The sequence below is a fragment of the Rhagoletis pomonella genome, unplaced genomic scaffold (assembly GCF_013731165.1).
Source record: "Rhagoletis pomonella isolate Grant_MI unplaced genomic scaffold, Rhpom_1.0 Rhpom_scaffold_00010, whole genome shotgun sequence".
Classification (NCBI taxonomy): Eukaryota; Metazoa; Arthropoda; class Insecta; order Diptera; family Tephritidae; genus Rhagoletis; species Rhagoletis pomonella.
The window spans coordinates 4,684,953-4,702,740 of record NW_023458564.1 but is presented as its reverse complement, the minus strand read 5'-3'; the positions used below and the strand labels follow the sequence as shown (position 1 = coordinate 4,702,740).

The 17,788-nt window shown below is 34.5% G+C and overlaps 1 protein-coding gene across 1 annotated transcript in view; it reads right to left on the bottom strand.

Moving 5' to 3' along the window:
- Nucleotides 1-17,788, bottom strand: part of LOC118746479 (protein still life, isoforms C/SIF type 2-like) — a 375,070-nt gene that overhangs the window by 132,889 nt on the left and 224,393 nt on the right. The window contains exon 9 of the mRNA XM_036480328.1: nucleotides 6,619-6,805. Within this exon, the coding sequence (XP_036336221.1) occupies nucleotides 6,619-6,805 (187 nt within the window). The remainder of the gene's footprint in view (nucleotides 1-6,618; nucleotides 6,806-17,788) is intronic.

The following is a 17,788-nucleotide window of genomic DNA, read 5'->3' as shown; positions in this document are numbered from 1 at the left end:
AGTTGTATATGCTTAATTTGATCTAATTTTTTTTTCCATTTATGTAAGAGATGAATTTTTAAACTAAGAAAGATTGATATATATACATATAGTTTAAAATAGATAAGTTTACCGCCCTTAATATGCTTAATTTGTTAAATGGCCCATCAAGTCGATTGACTGTGTATGTTCTTGTGGTGTGATTGTACCAGCTGCTGGTGTCATGAGTGCTGAAATTAGCTAAATTTTTTAAGCAAAAAGTATTTTGGCGGAAATTTCTTGCACTATATGAGTAAAAGCCGTGTTTGTGGAAGATTAGGTTCACGATATAGTAGTTGTGAATTAAAAAAAGAAAAACAATGTTTAAAAAAATGGTAGAAAAATTATGAAATTCTGGTCTAATCATTTCGATCTTTCCTCGACCTCATTTGTAAAGAATTAAATATTGTACCAGCATGCTGGTAAGTTATATGCTTCGAGCCTGATGGTACAATCACTTGATGGAGCCAGCAAGCTGGTGTCGTATATTTCCCCTTTTATACAAAAAGGTTTTTGGTTGGATAAAATATTTGCTTTTTTTCCAGAGTTCGTTGTTTTTCCATACCATTGCTTATTGAAAATGTTTGCGTGTATACTTATATATGTATGTGGCAATCGAGAAGAAACAGCCGTGGTGTATAGACGTGGAGAACGAGCATTTTTTACCGAGGATCAGAGAATATACCATTACGTAGATTAACCGTCTTTGATAGCATTTTGTATAACCTATCCATCTATATTTTTGAGAATACTATTCGCTTTAAATATCAATCCCATACTGTAATAAATTGAATCTCACATGTATGTATATGTAAGTAAAAAATTTAAGCTACCATTTTTAGCAACAAAGACTTTTTTTAGCTCTTTTTTAGCCCTTTTTTTAAAGGAATTTGGCTACCACTAAAACTGATTCGCGGCAACACTGCTTTAAACAACCTAATTTATTAGCTTTTACCTTTTGTTGTAGTATAACTAAAAGGCATGTACCTTAGTAATTTCCTTTGTATTTTCTTTCATTAATTTTATTCACCCGCGGCGGTATATGAGCGTAAAATATTTGCTTACGCGACATGCTAAAGATTTCAACTGAAACGGAGAGTTAAAATAGCCATCAGTAGTGCCTGCTGATCTCAAATACAGGTATACCTGTACTTCTATAGCTACTCTCCTTTTCAGTTCATATGTGCATATGTATGTTTCTCTATACTACAGATAATAAAACTGTAGAAACTTTTTGTTTGTTTGTCTGTTTGAACTCACTAATCTCTGGAACTAATGAATAGATTTTCATTAGGCTTTAACTGGTATCTAGGAAGTGACCTCCGACATAACGTTGGGTATTACAAAATGGGATCTGACCAGGGCGTGTGGCATCTCACATAGGCGTGACATCTTTTATCAGCTATTGCTTCGAAACCGTAACTCACACGACTTTGAAATTTGGTGTAGAGACATAAATAAAATAGGGTGCGCGGCACATTCCATGACCGTGAAATCTTACCTTGGCTATATCTTCGGCCTCCTATTTCACATGACTTTGAAATTTGGTAAGAAGATCTACCGAAAATTACTACAAATTAGTTTATACAAGAGGGCGTGGCGTTTATAGTAAGCTGAAAGAGAGTGAGTCTTTGCCAGAGGCTTGGCACCTGCAATAGATTTTGTACATTCAGATAATCATAACATTGGACCCATTATGAATAGACAGCTAAACGGAATGTCCGTAAAAAGGGATGCGACTTTGCAAGAATACGTAGCACCTTCCCCCACGCATGCCGTCTACGTTCACAGAACATCAATTTAAAAATTAAAGCGTGTTTCACTTTTCCTTCCGCACCTTGATCCAGCTAACCTTAATAATGAAACAAGATTGGTAGTAAAGAAAATGACCAATATAATTGCAGTAAAAAATTATTACTGGATGCTGCAAAGGAGAAGATGTCTTTCTGTCAGGAGTCCCATTTATTCCCACAGACCTTTGAATTTAATTTAAAAGTCTTCAGTAATCTCTGAGGCTTTGTAATGACATGTGATTATACATAAGTCGGTTGCTCACGAGTGGGATGTTCAAATAGTATTTATGCTTATACACCGCAACAAAAAATTACAAGTATTGTTCATAAGGAGGCCATAAATTTATTTACCTCGAATGACGTCGGCTGTTCTGCATCACAAAATATACTTTTGCAAAAAATGGTGCCGACAGATGGCGCTTGAGATATTTATAGAATCCGTCTTTGTCTCACCACCTGGATTAACGAGTATTAGCTTTATCATAAGACGTGCTTATGCAAAAAAAAAGAAAATAAAAGCGTAGTAAAAGAAAAGCAGCGTAAAATTGTATAAGCGCCATAGATATTATACGCACATCAACAGATATCAAGAAGAAGTGTGACGAATTGGAAAGAGCACGATAGGAATATCTATAACCCCTTTTGAACGGGAAACATAGAAGAAGGTTACGCACTCTCGGCAAACCTTCCAATATTTGCAGATATCTCACAGGTGGAAATAAGAGCTCATAGCATCGAAGGTGATTGGTATATACGTACATGTGTATATCATTTGTTATTTCCGCGCTATTATTTATTTTTGGCTTTGAAAATTCCGCTCTTCAGTCCTTTCAACCTAAACTAACAATTTTTACATTACAAACCGGTTTGTACTGCGGTTAACCGTTTTTGCATTTCAGCACTTCTTTTGTATTGGTCAAAGCAAAAAGTCTATCAGGCATCGCGAAGCAAGCTGGGCATTTGCTACTTTATAATAAAATTTGAATCTTTTAATTCCCTGAAATTGCTACGCCCCTTTCTAGAATATTCTTCGATTAAATAAAGAGTTGCGGAACAAATGCTGTTAACGAAGAGGTATTCTACCGAAATCCACACATACATACATATATCTGCGTTTTGTCAACTTTTGTCCTAAACTGCCACCCACCCCCATTTCTAGGGTTTCTCTGCCTTAAACAAACACCCTCATAATTCTGATCATCAAAGGCCCTAGTTTATCTAAGGAGACATACTATTCACTTATCAACTGCGCTTGCTACTGAGATACGTCTCTTATACCTCTCAATCCCTGCAATTTATTAAAATTTTTGACAGTAGGAGTAGTAAGCTGTCGAAATTCGGAGCCCCAAACTACTCCCACGGTTGCAATCACACAACTGCGGTCTACAGGTACCCAATTTATTAGGGCAAATATAAAGGTTTTATATAATGAAATAAGATATAGAATTGTTATTTGAATAATAAAACCTGAAAAAAAACACAAACTATGTAAATTAAAAACTTTAAAAATTAAAGAAACTGGATACAAAAAATTCTAATTAAATACGCGTGGCCCACGAACGAGTAAAGTTAAGAAGTTAAATATCAGACGCTTTCGATTTTATACTTTTTTTACTGTACACAAATAAAGTAACTCAAACGTGTAAATTGCATTTTCATGATCAAAAATTAAATTAAAACTTTATGGCCTTTTTATTTATTATGCGCATTTTTATTTTTCCCCCTCACATTGGCAATCATCAGACAGAAGTGTGAACATCGATTTTAGTGTGAGCGTGGACAATTATTTTTTGTGAGCGGAAAAGAATCGCATTATGCCTAAATACTTTTGTGCCGATCGGATGGCTGAAGGCCTGGGCAAATGCTGTTAAACGCAATTACGCTAGCACTCATGTGTGATGCACGGTGTCTGTGTAAACACACACATTCGAACGAGTATTTCTGTTTTTTTTTTTGGAATCTGCAGGCACTTTCATGCATACGCAGCTAAGTATGTATACAAGTGTGCGTGTGAATATCAGCGTAAGCGAGTTTGCACCCAGCAAGAAACTCGATTACCACGGAAATGAATGTGAAATCTTTAAAATATAATGGAAGTTTTAAAATATAATGTTCATATTAGAGACAATGGACGTTGGCATCAAATACAACATATCTGTACAGTTTCAAGAGTGTGCCACCAAATTAAAAAAAAAATTGCAGCATGCAGATTATCTGTTATCGGCTATTTTGTAATTTTTGAAATTTCAAGTTTTTTTAATTTTAATAATTAATGATACTTCAAAGTGTTAAAATTAAATGGTGAAAATGTTCTTGCTGCCAAAACGAATGAATCGAGTGAAATTAAACTAATGTGCCACAAAATGAAAAAAATTACATTACAATTTTTATTGGCACACTCGAAATTCATTATAAAATTGTTATATAGATGAATAAAGTAAAATATATGTGAATAAGGAATACTGTGTTAAAATCTTCCAGGCCAATATTTCATTAGTTTTAAATTATATGCATTTTAGGTTAAGGCGTGCTAGTAAACGTGGTAGCTGACTGTGTATGCTGCTACGGTGCGTATACGTTATATACGCAACTACGGGTATATGAGCACGAGTTGTTATTTTTTACTTTTTTTTAGTATATCTTTTTAAAGTTTCCATTTAAATACAATTTCGCGATGGAATCTTGTTCTTTACGTAAAACGGAAGATAATGCATTGTCTAAGATAAGTGTGCCACCATTTGTGGCCATAAAAATACGGTTTTGTCGAAAAATGTAACAACCCGTGAGGTTTGCTCTTATGCACTCGTTTTCTACTATGCACTACTAAGAACACCGAGAAGCGTTTCCCGATTATTTACTGGGGAATAGTATCAGCGGGTATTGAGTTTGCCGATACAATTAAGGCGCATTTAAGCGCTGCGCTGTAGCTGCCTTGTGTTTGCCAATAGCATTTTCACTCCCTTGCCACCAAAAAACTTGCTCGAAATCGATATGAGCAGAACATATTTGATTGGTATAGCTCGGCAAGAAAAGTTGCTCTGACGGCATTCTGTGAGCAGAGCTACAGCACAAAGCAGTGGAGGTAGCATTTTCCAGGTGATAATCTGATTATTGCCTTGCATCATTTTCATTTTCGCATTTCAACGCAGGTTTTCGCCGAGCACAGCTTCGCACAGCACAGTTTCGTATGAAGAGTCCGGCAGTTTACTTTTAGCATGCATGGATGATGCATACATATACGTAAGTACAAATGTATGTATATACGCATATATGTATGTACATTAGTGTGCGCCTAATTTGTATGGAGCTGCAAAGCTAGACTCTCCCTATTTATTCTGCGAAAAATTTTCAAAATCGGATAAAGGAAAGACGTGCCTCAGAATCCCCAAAAGTTGCGAAAAATTTGTTTGCGAAATTTTTTTTACTAAATGAAACGGTTGGTTTTTAAATCGGGAAAAGCCGCTTTGGCTAAAACATTTTTAAATCTTCTGCAGTTTTTAAGCTAAAGCGGGTTTTCTTTCCTGCATTTTTCTTCTTAATTAAAGGAGATTTCAAAATCTGAGGTCCATGTTTAGATTCGGTAGCAAAAGCACACTAACTGCCGGTAAATTATATTAAACTTCCCCTCTGACTCATAGGCAATTATTACTACTCTGTGAAAGAAAGCAAATTTTCTGGCGCCTTGTGTTCTCAAAGCACGAACTTATCTAGAAGTCTTGCTTTCAAAGTTGACAAATAAGGTTCACACTAATGTATGTATGTACATATACACTACCATGTCGACATTGTATGGGCAAGCATGTAATTGTGGCGCCTGAAGTGAATCACTAGTGCGCCACTTCGGCGGTCGACTGTATCTTCTTACAGGCATCGATATACTCTACCTATGCGTACACTATTCTGGAAAGAAATCTGGCAAGCCGTATACGCTCGGCGAAGCGCTAGCAATTTCATCAGCCGCAACAGTGTAGTCACTTGCTCACTGCTACGCTAGCTGTCGATCCATGCTTTAGCGCTGTTAAGCGCCTACAGCAACAGCGCATTACAGGCGTGAACTGACGCCTAGCTTCTCATGCCAGTTACAAACTGCCAGGAGGGTGTGTGTACATACATATGCAGCAAGTACGGTTTTCAATTAAATTACGTATACGCCCTGTTGGTCGGCCGTTTGGCAGGCAGGACGGCCGCTCAGCTCTCGGTCGGCTGGCCGGTTTCAACAGTGTCGCAACATTGAGCGGTGTCGGCCATATAACTTTGTTATCGTGCAATTAATTTGGCGATTTTTAATTTTCTACAGTTGTTGTAGTAGCGCGTAATTTTTATGTTGAACACGACAGGACGGCCGCCAACAGTGTAAACAAGCCGAGCAACCGAAATTATTGTTGTTCATCCGCACATGCATATGTATACATATGTACATACTTATACTCGTACATAAATGCTAACGCTGCCACTTTTAATCATGTGCGAAAATAGCTTTACTGTTGTGAGGCTGCCAACTGCATTGTATAGCAAGTAATACTATGTTCATGACATTAATGCAATTTCATTTTGATGCACGTAAAAATTTTACGCATTTTTAACAAACTTATATATACTTAAATTACATACATACATATATATTGGGCGCACATTGGGCGCGAGTAAATTTTTATGCACTATAGGCTATTGTGACTGTCCATTTTTGTGAGGGAAATGCATATTTAATTTGAGTAGTTTCTTCATTAAATGCTCGCTCATTTAAAGTTTCATTATTTGCAATTCTTCATCGTGGCAAGTAATTTCTTTGCTTTTCTCTTTTACTTACCATTTTGCATAGCAACACTCTTATCCTCCACTCGGCTTACATAGCAGCACAGTTCATCTTGCCGTTCGGCGTTCTCGATCAGTTCCGCTTCGACGGAGAAGCCCCACATTTGCTCGAGCGTAGTTCGATGTAATTCCACTTGATAGAGTATCTTCATGCAAACCTCAACGAATTCGTGATTATGCAACTGCCATGAAAAGAAATGAGAAGAAGAAGAAGAGCGAGATACATAAGTACAAATTAGACTTTTCAATTAAATGGTTATTTTAATATGTAAATGCTACATTAAAGTGACATATATAATTAAATGTAAGGGCAATTGAGTTTCGTACGTGTATACATACATACATACAAATTTTCTGCATGCACTTTTTATGACATGTAGTAGAGATGGTAGAATAAATAATTATTTTGGCAGTGTCAGAATTGTAAAACACCCCCAAAATCTTAAGTTATGGTAAAAAAAACTGAAAATCTGGATGTTGGGTTAAAACACTGACCATAAATTTGATAGTTTTCAATGAACTCTCATCCTTACTAATTACTAATATAGATATTTCATTTTTATTTTTTTAGATATAAAAGCGAAAGTGAGTTTTTTGTTTGTTACGCTTTCAAACTTTAAACACTAAACCGATGATAATGAAATTTTACGCACTGGTGTCATTTAGCCCAACTTAAAATATTGAATAGCTTTTATCTCGATTAGATAAGGGGCGTGGCACCTAAAATACAAACTTAATTTTGCATACTTTATACTTCTGGAAGTATTAGAACTTGGTATGGAGATATGGCGCTATTGCAGAAGGCGGCCTAGCACCTCGCATATAAACTGAATGTAAAAAAATAAATTTAGTTTGAATTACGTGTTGACGTTGAAATATGTGTGTCAGATGAAAGAGGTTTAGGAAGGTTGTAGTTTGAAAATATTTAGAAGAGGGTTGCCACCTGCTTGAAAAGTGAAATTTAATTAAATAATGCTCAAGCTATAAAGTTATGTGAGGTATAAAGACGAAGGAGTGTTGTGAGTGTTTTTGTTTTTGAATATTTAAAATATTTTTTGGGGTGGGAAAATATTAAATTCAATTCAAATTATTTATCAAGTTTAATGAACTGTGACAATATGGTCGTCACTCGAAATGGTTTTGAAAAGGCCTTATTTCTTTATGTTATTTAGGATGGATGCCCACTGTTAAAAAATCAACTTCAACTTGAGTTAAGGAAATCAGGCAGTTGAAATATATATATGGCAAGATCGGTGCCAGAAAAGAGAGGTTTAAGGGGGCTATAGTTTGAAAATATTTTGAAAGGAGTGGCACCTGTTTGGAAAGTGAAATTTTATTAAATTTTACACAAGTTAAATGATACATAATTATCATAGTAATATGAATTCGCCTTGTTTAAAACAAACACATCATTTTGACATTCAGCAGTACCGCGGCGAAGATCTTAATTCGCCAGTAACACCACCTTGTATAAATTTTCCTTAATACAATTGGTTTTTAAACTTTTTGGGCTGCATATATGACAAAACTAAATTTACATATATACAAACCTTCTAAGTTAGGTTTAGAATTTAAACAGTTCGGTTTAAATTTTTAACCCAAACATTTTTTATTTCGTTTACTTCACGTTACACTGCACGAAAGCTTTTTCATAATTAAGAATAAACCCCTGAATGACCCCTTTTTTGCGACTTTCTGAAAATTCTCAACGGCAACGGAAAAAGCTTTCGTGCAGTGTAACGTGAAGTAAACGAAATAAAAAATGTTTGGGTTAAAAATTTAAACCGAACTGTTTAAATTCTAAACCTAACTTAGAAGGTTTGTATATATGTAAATTTAGTTTGGTCATATATGCAGCCCAAAAAGTTTAAAATTACATAGAACCGAAATTTTTAACCGTGTACCTTAAAAAATTCTGAATCTAAAAATTGATGGATACATTGGGCAAATCGACTGAAATGACATTAGTGTTGCCAATTCTAAGGTCCTTTTAATGACCCTCGAACGATGATGTAAGTATGTAGTTGTGAAACAAGTATACATACATACATAGATACATACATATGTGCTATCTTTTACACAGATGTTGTAAAATTTGCTTTAAAAATTAAAATTAAATACCATTTTGTGTTCTTAATTGTGAGATTATTTAATTTCGCAGAACATTTTATTCGCCTAGCATAAATCGTTTTAATGGAAAAGACAATTTTTGAGTGGTGTTATTTCTTAGAGCTGAGTGTAGTTTATGTATATACCTATGGATTGGAAAGCGAAGGCAAAGCGCGTGCAAAATTTGTTATATGGATATAACGGTTTAGTAGAATTAGGGAGATTAGTGGCTCATAAATCATTTGCCATATTCTCATTAAATACTAACTAAAATGCAGTTTGTAAACTCAACTTACGTTCATGATATGTATGTATGTGTGTCTGTAAGTATGCAGGTGAACAGGCAGATTTTAGTAATTCGGAGCCATTAGTTGCTATAAGTCATATAATTTCAGAATTTGGCTATGACTTGTTTCGAGGTAATTGTAACAGAGATTTGCGATGTTCCGTTATTCCTATATACGCACATATGCATTAAATTACATACATGCATTTACAAATAAAATTGACAAATGAATATTCTGAGAGTATCAGCTTATACTATTTACATTTATATATGTAAGTATGTATTTATATATTCCCACAATATGTGATAAGTAAAGAATACCTTATGAAATATTGCAAACATTAGCATTATGTGATAAAAGCGAGAAGATATAAACCAAGTGTCATTGAACTGCCCTTGGCTATGAAACATATGCAAATAGGAGTATGTGTGAAAATCTGAATTTAAGCGAGTGTAATGGTGGCAAATTCTGATGTTTGCATTGTTTATGTACTTAAATATTTTTTCATATTTCTTTGTCTTATCGAATAAATTATATCCCTTCCATTTGCTATCACTGGTAGTAGTGTTAACTTTAACAAACAAGTACGTACCCACTGGGAAAATAGGTAAGCACCTTACGAGTTAAGCCATGTTTTCTTTCAGTTTTTAGTACCAAAATTGTCATCATGGCCAATGTCATCTACTAGTAAAGCACAAAATGAACACCTCCGACGACACATTACGTTGTCAGTTGCAAAGTAACGTGCAGCCGAAGTTATCTCCAATTGCCGAACTACTCCGAGCGACTTCTCTGCATTACACGTAACTTACTTTGTAAAGCGGCTCAGAAGTATGTCTGATACCAAATGTACATTCTAAATTCCTACTTACATAAGGCGGCCATGCCTTTGTAAAAGTAAGGGACGTTCGGCAGGGAAATGGTAATGACTGCCAGGTGAAGAGTAAGTTGCTAATAAGGTATTATTACGTGCTCCTAATTCCCACTGGGTAGTTTAGTTATGCATGTGTGTGGGTTGCAAAGTGCGTTGGCTGTTATTTGCGCTGCTGATTGCCCTTGGCATAACTCATTAAATAAGATTGATTGGTGCTAAGATGCGGCTAGACACAGGGTGGATTCTAAAACTTCAAAACAAAAAAAGCATCAGTCTATTTTATTTCGAAACCGCACTAGAAGAAAAAGTCTTACTTGCGCAACCTACTACATAGTTGAAAACTAGCATCTAACCGTGGTTGCGCCGATTTGGCATTACAATCTTCTGAGGTTTTGAGATAAAAGAGATTGATGCTTTGTATTTTGACATTTTGGAATGCACCCACACTTATTGGATACATACATACATACATATATACATAAAAAAAACGCAAAGATGATACAGCTACTGGTACGCTATGCGGCTTATAAAAAGACATATGAACGCTATGAACTTAATGTTTGGTTTATATGATTGTAATGAGGGTCGTCAACCAGTACCATCAGGTAAATGTATCGAAGGAGCGCATACTAAATAGGAATGGTTTTACTATACGTACATGTATGTTGGACGTGCTAATTCATATTGATCGCTAAATATTTATAAGAATTCATATGTTCTTAGTTATCTGCTAACTGTGTGGCAGCTGATTTACCTGCTAGCATATATTTTGATTTTTGTTAAGGTAATCGAGTTTGTGGCATTAATGGCCAAATTCTGTATCAGTATAGTACTTTTTTTTGGATTGCGAAAATGGATACTGGGGGTTTTTACAAAATACTGCCTTCACACAAAAAACTATTTTGTTTGTTACCTAAATGTTTTAATGCACAAAAGTCATATAATTTTATCAGTCGTTTAAACGAAAAAAAAACGCTAAAATATTCTCCTTGCCTTTATTTCAATCAGTGGAGTTCTAGAAAAAAGTTTAATAAAAAATATAGACATAACTATTATAAGAGAAAAGAATAAAAGTCAATCAATAATCATTATATTTAGATAGTTATTTTTCGAGTCGTCTATAATTATTATTCAATGACTTATATTATAAAAGTCCTTTCATAATAATTATCAGAGAGCTAAATATTTTTAAGTCTTCAAAGACTTTTATTTTAAGACTTATATTATAAAAGCTTTTTCATAATAATTATGAGCGAGAAAAAAGTTTTTAAGTCTTATGAGACGTGACTTGTTCAGGAGCATTTCAGGATTAAATGGGCACCAGTTCGGGGAGTGCAAAATCACATTTTCCCGCTTTTTATAATCGAAACTGTATGGTGGAAAGTGTGTTCTAATATCTATTTGATACACAAAATATGATCACGGCTGTATTTTTTGCTGATATATTACATACATATGTTCCATTTAGTTCAACAATATAAGAATATTGTAGTATGTACCACAAAAACGTATATTTTCTATAAAAAATCATAACTCAGAAAAAAAAAATCTTCGCTATTAGAGATTTGGGTTGATTGTAGTTCAAAGTGTCTCCTTCCCGGTAAAAAAGTTTGAGAGAAAAAAAAAATACACTTTTTGAAAAATTAAATTAAAAAAAAAATGCACTTTTTGTTTATTGTTAAATAAAAAATTTTAAATAATGAAAATCTATAATTATATCATTCTATCTTGAAGTGAAAAGAATTACTGACATTTGAGTAAAAACATTGTTGGAATCTATTAAATTTTTACAAAGTTATGGGCATTTTAAAAAAACATTCTCACTGTCAATTCGAATAATCGATTTTTGCCTGAAAAACAAAATCGCGTTTAATTCGGCCGAAAAATTTTTCCGAGCCAAAAGAAAAAATACGTGTCTAATTATTTGGACCAACAAACAATGTATTTGAGTTTGGTCGAAATTAAAAATCATGCTCGTACCTGACCGGTTGTCTGGAAATGGAAAGCATCTTTAGTGAAACAGGTGCTTATTGCCAAAGCGAATGAATCTAGTGTAATAAAACTGGTGTGGCAGCAAATAAAAAAAAATAATACATTGAGTCATATGTGACTGATTTGAGAAACTAAAATTCCATTTTTATAATTTTTTTTGGTACACTCGAAATTCATTCTAAAATTGTTATATACATGAAGAAATTAATAAATATGTTTATAAGGAATACTGTGCACCAACAACTCGTGAGATTTGCCCATGTGCGCATATCGTACGCATGGACTATTATGTGTTGTATATTCAGCCAATCAGTTTTACACATCAGATATCGCCTATTCACGAAAATTGCAATATGTTTCCGATAAAAAAAAACCTTTCCTTTATTTAGCTAGAATTGCATCTTAAAATTTATAGGGTGTAGTTCAGCGCACCGGGTAAGGGAGTTTAGTAAATGAATAAATTTTGGACATAATTTTGTGTAACTTAAAACGAGATCCGTCGGACTCTAGTGACTTTTCGTGCTTGAGTAATATTGCTTTTATATACTAACTAAATTTTATTGCTGTACAAATAGAAGCAAGCAAGTAAATACGTGTTTTAAAATATTTAAATAATGAGGCATGAGTGGAGATAGAACGTCTTTTTATGGTCTAATGGTGTAATAGATCTCCGCATTGATATGCAGTAGGCCGCAGTGCTATGGGGTAGATTGTGGGGACGGCGGAAGAACATACGCAAACCTACTTTCAAGTTACGCCATTTGCATTGAATGCAAGACAAATATAAACAACTATGCAAGCATGCACGAATGCCATCATCTTCCACTTTGTATTTGCAACTGACTTTTCTAACTTTCTCTTCATTCCATACTCCCAGATTTTTATCATCGGCTGTAACTTGTCTGCTTTGCTTTTTTTTTTTTGTTTTGTTTACCTACTTGATGGTAGGCTAAAAGTATTACCTCCGCACGCTTGCCTGCCAATAGAGTACTCAACTATGTTTGTATGCAACCACTTTCTAAAGACAGTAAGTCTCGTGGTTTTTGCTACCATTTCTAACAGTTCGAGTTGCTCTCGACTTTCGACTGGGACTCGCTCTTCTACGGTCTTTCCAACGTCTCTTTTATTATTTTCTTTGCATTGAAGAGCTTATCAAGAGGTTAAGTGCGGTAAAATTAAGTGTGGCGCCACCAACGTTTATCCATTGGGCTCGAAGTTTAATCACTTTAAAATGGAGTGCCACGATAAGGGCATCTGGTTGTGCTTTAAGAGTTTGAGTACTGTGCATTTTACTGAGTGAAAGTTCGTCTGCTAGCTAAGGTAGTTGAATAAAGGGGCATGTGTGTGTGTGTGTGTGGCTACAGAAGTCATTGACGCCGAAAGTAGTCGAGGGTGTTGCTGATGCTGATTACTAAAGAGGAATACCACAATTTTTCCTACCACAAGGGGGTCTTAGCAGCACTGCACGGTATTTAAATAGTGGAAAGTGTTTAGCGTTGAATAAGTTAAACGAGTAGTTTTCTTAAATAAATATATTTAAACGTAACTTTGGAACAACAACTCTTAGTTGGAATAAAAAAAGCAAAAAAAGAAGCCGAATTGTTTTTAAAATTAAATTGCTGATGCAACTTGTCCCCTTTGCGTTACCATTAAATCAAGTACGCAATTTTAAACGATGTTGCCAAAGAGTACATTTTATCGACATTTTTATTTATATACATACGAGTATACAATTTGTTTTGCGCACTTGTTTTGAGTTTGCATTTGAATTCGAATTTTTTGAGGAATATAATTTGGTTTTTATATTTTTATGGACAAGAGTTTCTCTTCAGAAAAAATTATCAGTTGATAAAAAACAATCCACTTGTAGTTGTTTTTTTTTGCGGAATTTCTATTAAACACATAATTTGTAACTTCTTTTTGGTTGTTTGTGTTTCCGACAGGGTAAGAGTATGATGTATTGTGGAACGATTTTCCGTCATCCCTTGTCAAATTTGGTTTGGAGACAAGCCGGTTTCGGCGTTGTGCCATCTTCAGTGTCATTTTTCGTTCGTCGGTCAAAACGACCCTTTCAAGAGAGTGCTAATGGGTTAAAATGTTCCACAAAATTTTTCCTCGTGAAATTTTACTAAATGCACGCAAACTACTTATTTCGCTCCGATATGAATTTTAACCCGTTTTTCTACTTATTCTAAAAACACAAAGGCAAAATATTGCAACTTAAAATGGCCATAAAAAATTTTACCAGAGATTACAAAAAGATTTGGAGGTTTTACTATGTGGGTCTAGGTTAGTGACTCCCAAAGTGGTCCAGGTGGACTCGGTAGACTCGACGTGGGCTTACGAAAGTTTATCTGGTTTCGATGACAAAGCACAAACATGTTGGCTTGGCTTTACCTATCAATGTAGGCAGATATGTAATTAGCATGAGAAGTATTTGTAAAAGAGTATTGATGGTGTCACTTTAATTTTCATCGTCCCGAGTTTTAAGGCCAAGCCAGATAAAACTTTGTGGCTAATTACCTTTGTGACGCCAAAGAAACTATTTTTGCTTGTTTACACGTAAAAATTGCCGGGGATTTTATAGTATATTTAGTTTTAAAAATATCTGCACCGTAATTAAATAAATTGTGTGTTTCTGCATGAAAACTTGAATTTTAATGAAACTAAATAAAAACTAAACCAGCTGGTGGCCAACGCGCGAAAATATATGGGGATTGGCCATATTTTCGCTGCAACCATAACGATCTATGTGCCATGCCTCTGGCATTTTAATATATTTCTTCTTATCTGTCAAAGCGAACCTGTCACGCAAAGCGAAGCAAGCGTTTTATCTGTCATAGCCTTTAAGGTTAAATTAGTGGCGACAAAACCATAACCATATAAAACAGCTGTTCCAAACAACCTTGAGGTTAATATTGTATTCGACTAGTGGTGCCATACCATAACGTCATAGCCATAACCATTGCCATAACCGTAACCAAATTAACTGTCATCAATTATAGGTCATGACCATTAACAGCTGATTTTTCATAGTCAACAATGTCGGTGTTGCCAGACGCGTAAAACGACGCGGAAAATGTCTAATATCGTAGGATATTTTCGCAGAATTTCTTTCACTATCACTAAATTATTAAAACTCAACAAATTAAAGGTAATAACTTTATTAGTAATAAAAATTTCGTTTGCATTAATAATGAAATTTTGTTAAAAAATGTTTTTTGTATGAAAAATACGAAATATTTTTTTCGTGTTTTAGTATTTCTGGACTTAAAATATAAAAAAATCATATATGTACATAAATTATTGTACATAAACTGAAAGATAAATTAATTCTCTTTATTTTGACATCGTTAGTTTTTTAATCGGCTACGTAGTTCATAAGATATTAAAAATCATAAAATTTGTGTTTAATCTTTTATATCTTCTTTATATTTTTGCGCCAAATACAGTTGAAATCAGCGTGACAAGTTCTATCGAGCCACATTTTTAGTTTTTGCATAGCTAAATGGTGATTATTCTACACTTATGCCAAAACGTTTCTTGTGAACAATATATATTTTTTTTTGAACGTCTGTCAACACGTTCTTAAAGTGGCACTCTCAGTGAGATAAATATTGAGGCATAAAAACTGAGCTATATTTAAGTTAAATTAAGTTGAAGTGCGCACTTTTTTAACTCACAAAAGCGGCAATCAAAATCGACTGCTCTTGAATTGAGTTAGAGTAAGGAGGAAAATGGAAATTTCGGCGATTCCTGACACTCGAAAAATGGTCTTATTGAGACTTTAAAATAAATATTTTTAAGCCTTAATATCGTTATTTTTGGATTTATTGACAAAATTTTTTTAAGAGTTACGGTTCTCATGTATTCCTAACAGATAACGTGAAAGAATTATTTTAGATTTTTTTTTTCCACGGGCTTCAATTAATTTTTTTCAGTAAGGCCGGTATATGGATCTGATGGCCTCTTTATTTAGCTTTAATTTTTTTTTAAACCTCCCTCAATTTTTTTGAGTAGTGTATTTTAACACAGAGTTCGCGAAAATTCGATTTAATTTTTACATTTACGAATTCGCCTGATATGTTTCACAATATTCTAAAGCTTTGCACCACTTTATTTTTTTAAGCTTCAAGAAGCAATGGGCCTTATGCATAAAGAGTGAGCTGAAGCTCAGACTCAATTTTTGCACTGATCAAGTGAGTTAAAGCTCAAGAATTTGTACTGAAAATCGAGTCGGAGCTTAAGCTCACTTTTTATGCATAAGGCCCAGTGATCTGAGCTGAAAGCGAACAATATTTTGAATCACAACAGATATCAGCGGCACCTAGCTCTTAATGAAAACCATTTTTTTTTACAATTGACATGGCTCTAGCCTTTACAACATATGCATGAGCCTCTCACTCACATTGCCTTTGGCAGCAAAGTGTAACCACAACTGGTGGGCGTGCCAGGCTTGACGAACACCATTCGCCGCTGCAGGTGTTAATACATGCTCGTTCGCTTGTTTATGTGGGTGTTATTACGTTAGTGGTAATAAGTGTGATATATGTATATGTAAATGCGTTTTGGTGTTTGCTAGAGAGATGGTTATTTATGTACATACGTCTTATGCCCCAAGGTGCGGAGAACAAGCATAGTAATCAATAAATATGTACGAGTATATATACATATATGTACGTATAGTATGTACGCATGTTCGGTGGATAGCTTGCATGTAGTATTTTCACACATTCATTATTATCTACTTAATATATTCCTAATTGTGCGGTTAAAGCAATCGTTGATGTTGCTTGCTTGCCACGAAATGGCAACAGTTGGTGTGGTGGTAAAAGGAATTTGTTGGCGAGCCAATAATAGCTGGAGATGTTAGTTTAGTCGTTGCACCATCACGTCTGTTTCCAAAATTTAAATTTGAATTGAAGTTTATAGGTTGCTTGATATTAACCAACGATACTTCTTCGATTACTCTTGTGGCTCCTTGTTTAATTTAAGTTTTAATTCAAGCTCAAACGTATTGGGTATACTGCGATTATAAAATCTACTATTGTGGAGGTTTCTTAAGACATTTTTGAATGATGTTAAAGGGTTGTAAGCTTTTCTGTAACAAGCATTCATTGGACATCGATTGCCAATCCTATTTTAAGAACTGAAAGTTCCTTTTTTCCTGAGAGATACTACCAGTGAGTTCTTTCTCAACTTTTTTCTGACGCTAAAGTGTTAGTTGCTGCTAATAAGTTTAAGCGCAGAAAGCGTTCATACCAATTCCATAATTGGCAATTTATGAATTAATCTACCTTGTTTACTTAGTTAATTTTTGTTGGTCTGGCAAATAATGTTTCACAGTAGTTTCAGAGAGAATAGCATTCATAATAAGGAATTTTACTAAACATTTTTACTGCTCTTTTGTTGGCTAATTTCTGATAGTTTATATTATTATTTTTTTTTTGATAAGGAAACTTTTTCTATCTGTGTTTAAGCGACCTACCCTTAAACGTGCATCCCTGCGTTGTCATGTATTTCACACACACCCCTGCGTGAACACCGCAAAAAAGCTTCCCTGGTTTTTCGAACTTCCAGGGTTCACTTGCTTCGTATAAATGCGCCGAGCGCAGTTGAATCCTTCTTCTTTTCCTTTTCAACAAGCAACACCTGAAGACACCGTCAGCTACAGTGTTAATTACATCGTGGGAATCATCAGATTTTCGCTAATCAACTTAAGTATCGTTTGTATGGCTAAACCATACGTAATTTTATTGTAACATCATTGGTTTAACAAATCCTTAATCTTTTGCATTGTATAAAATAATCCCAATTTTCCTTAAAAGTTACCACAACTTTACATGGTAGAAAATCATAGCAAATTATCTACAACATTTTGCATTGTATAAAGCACATATCAT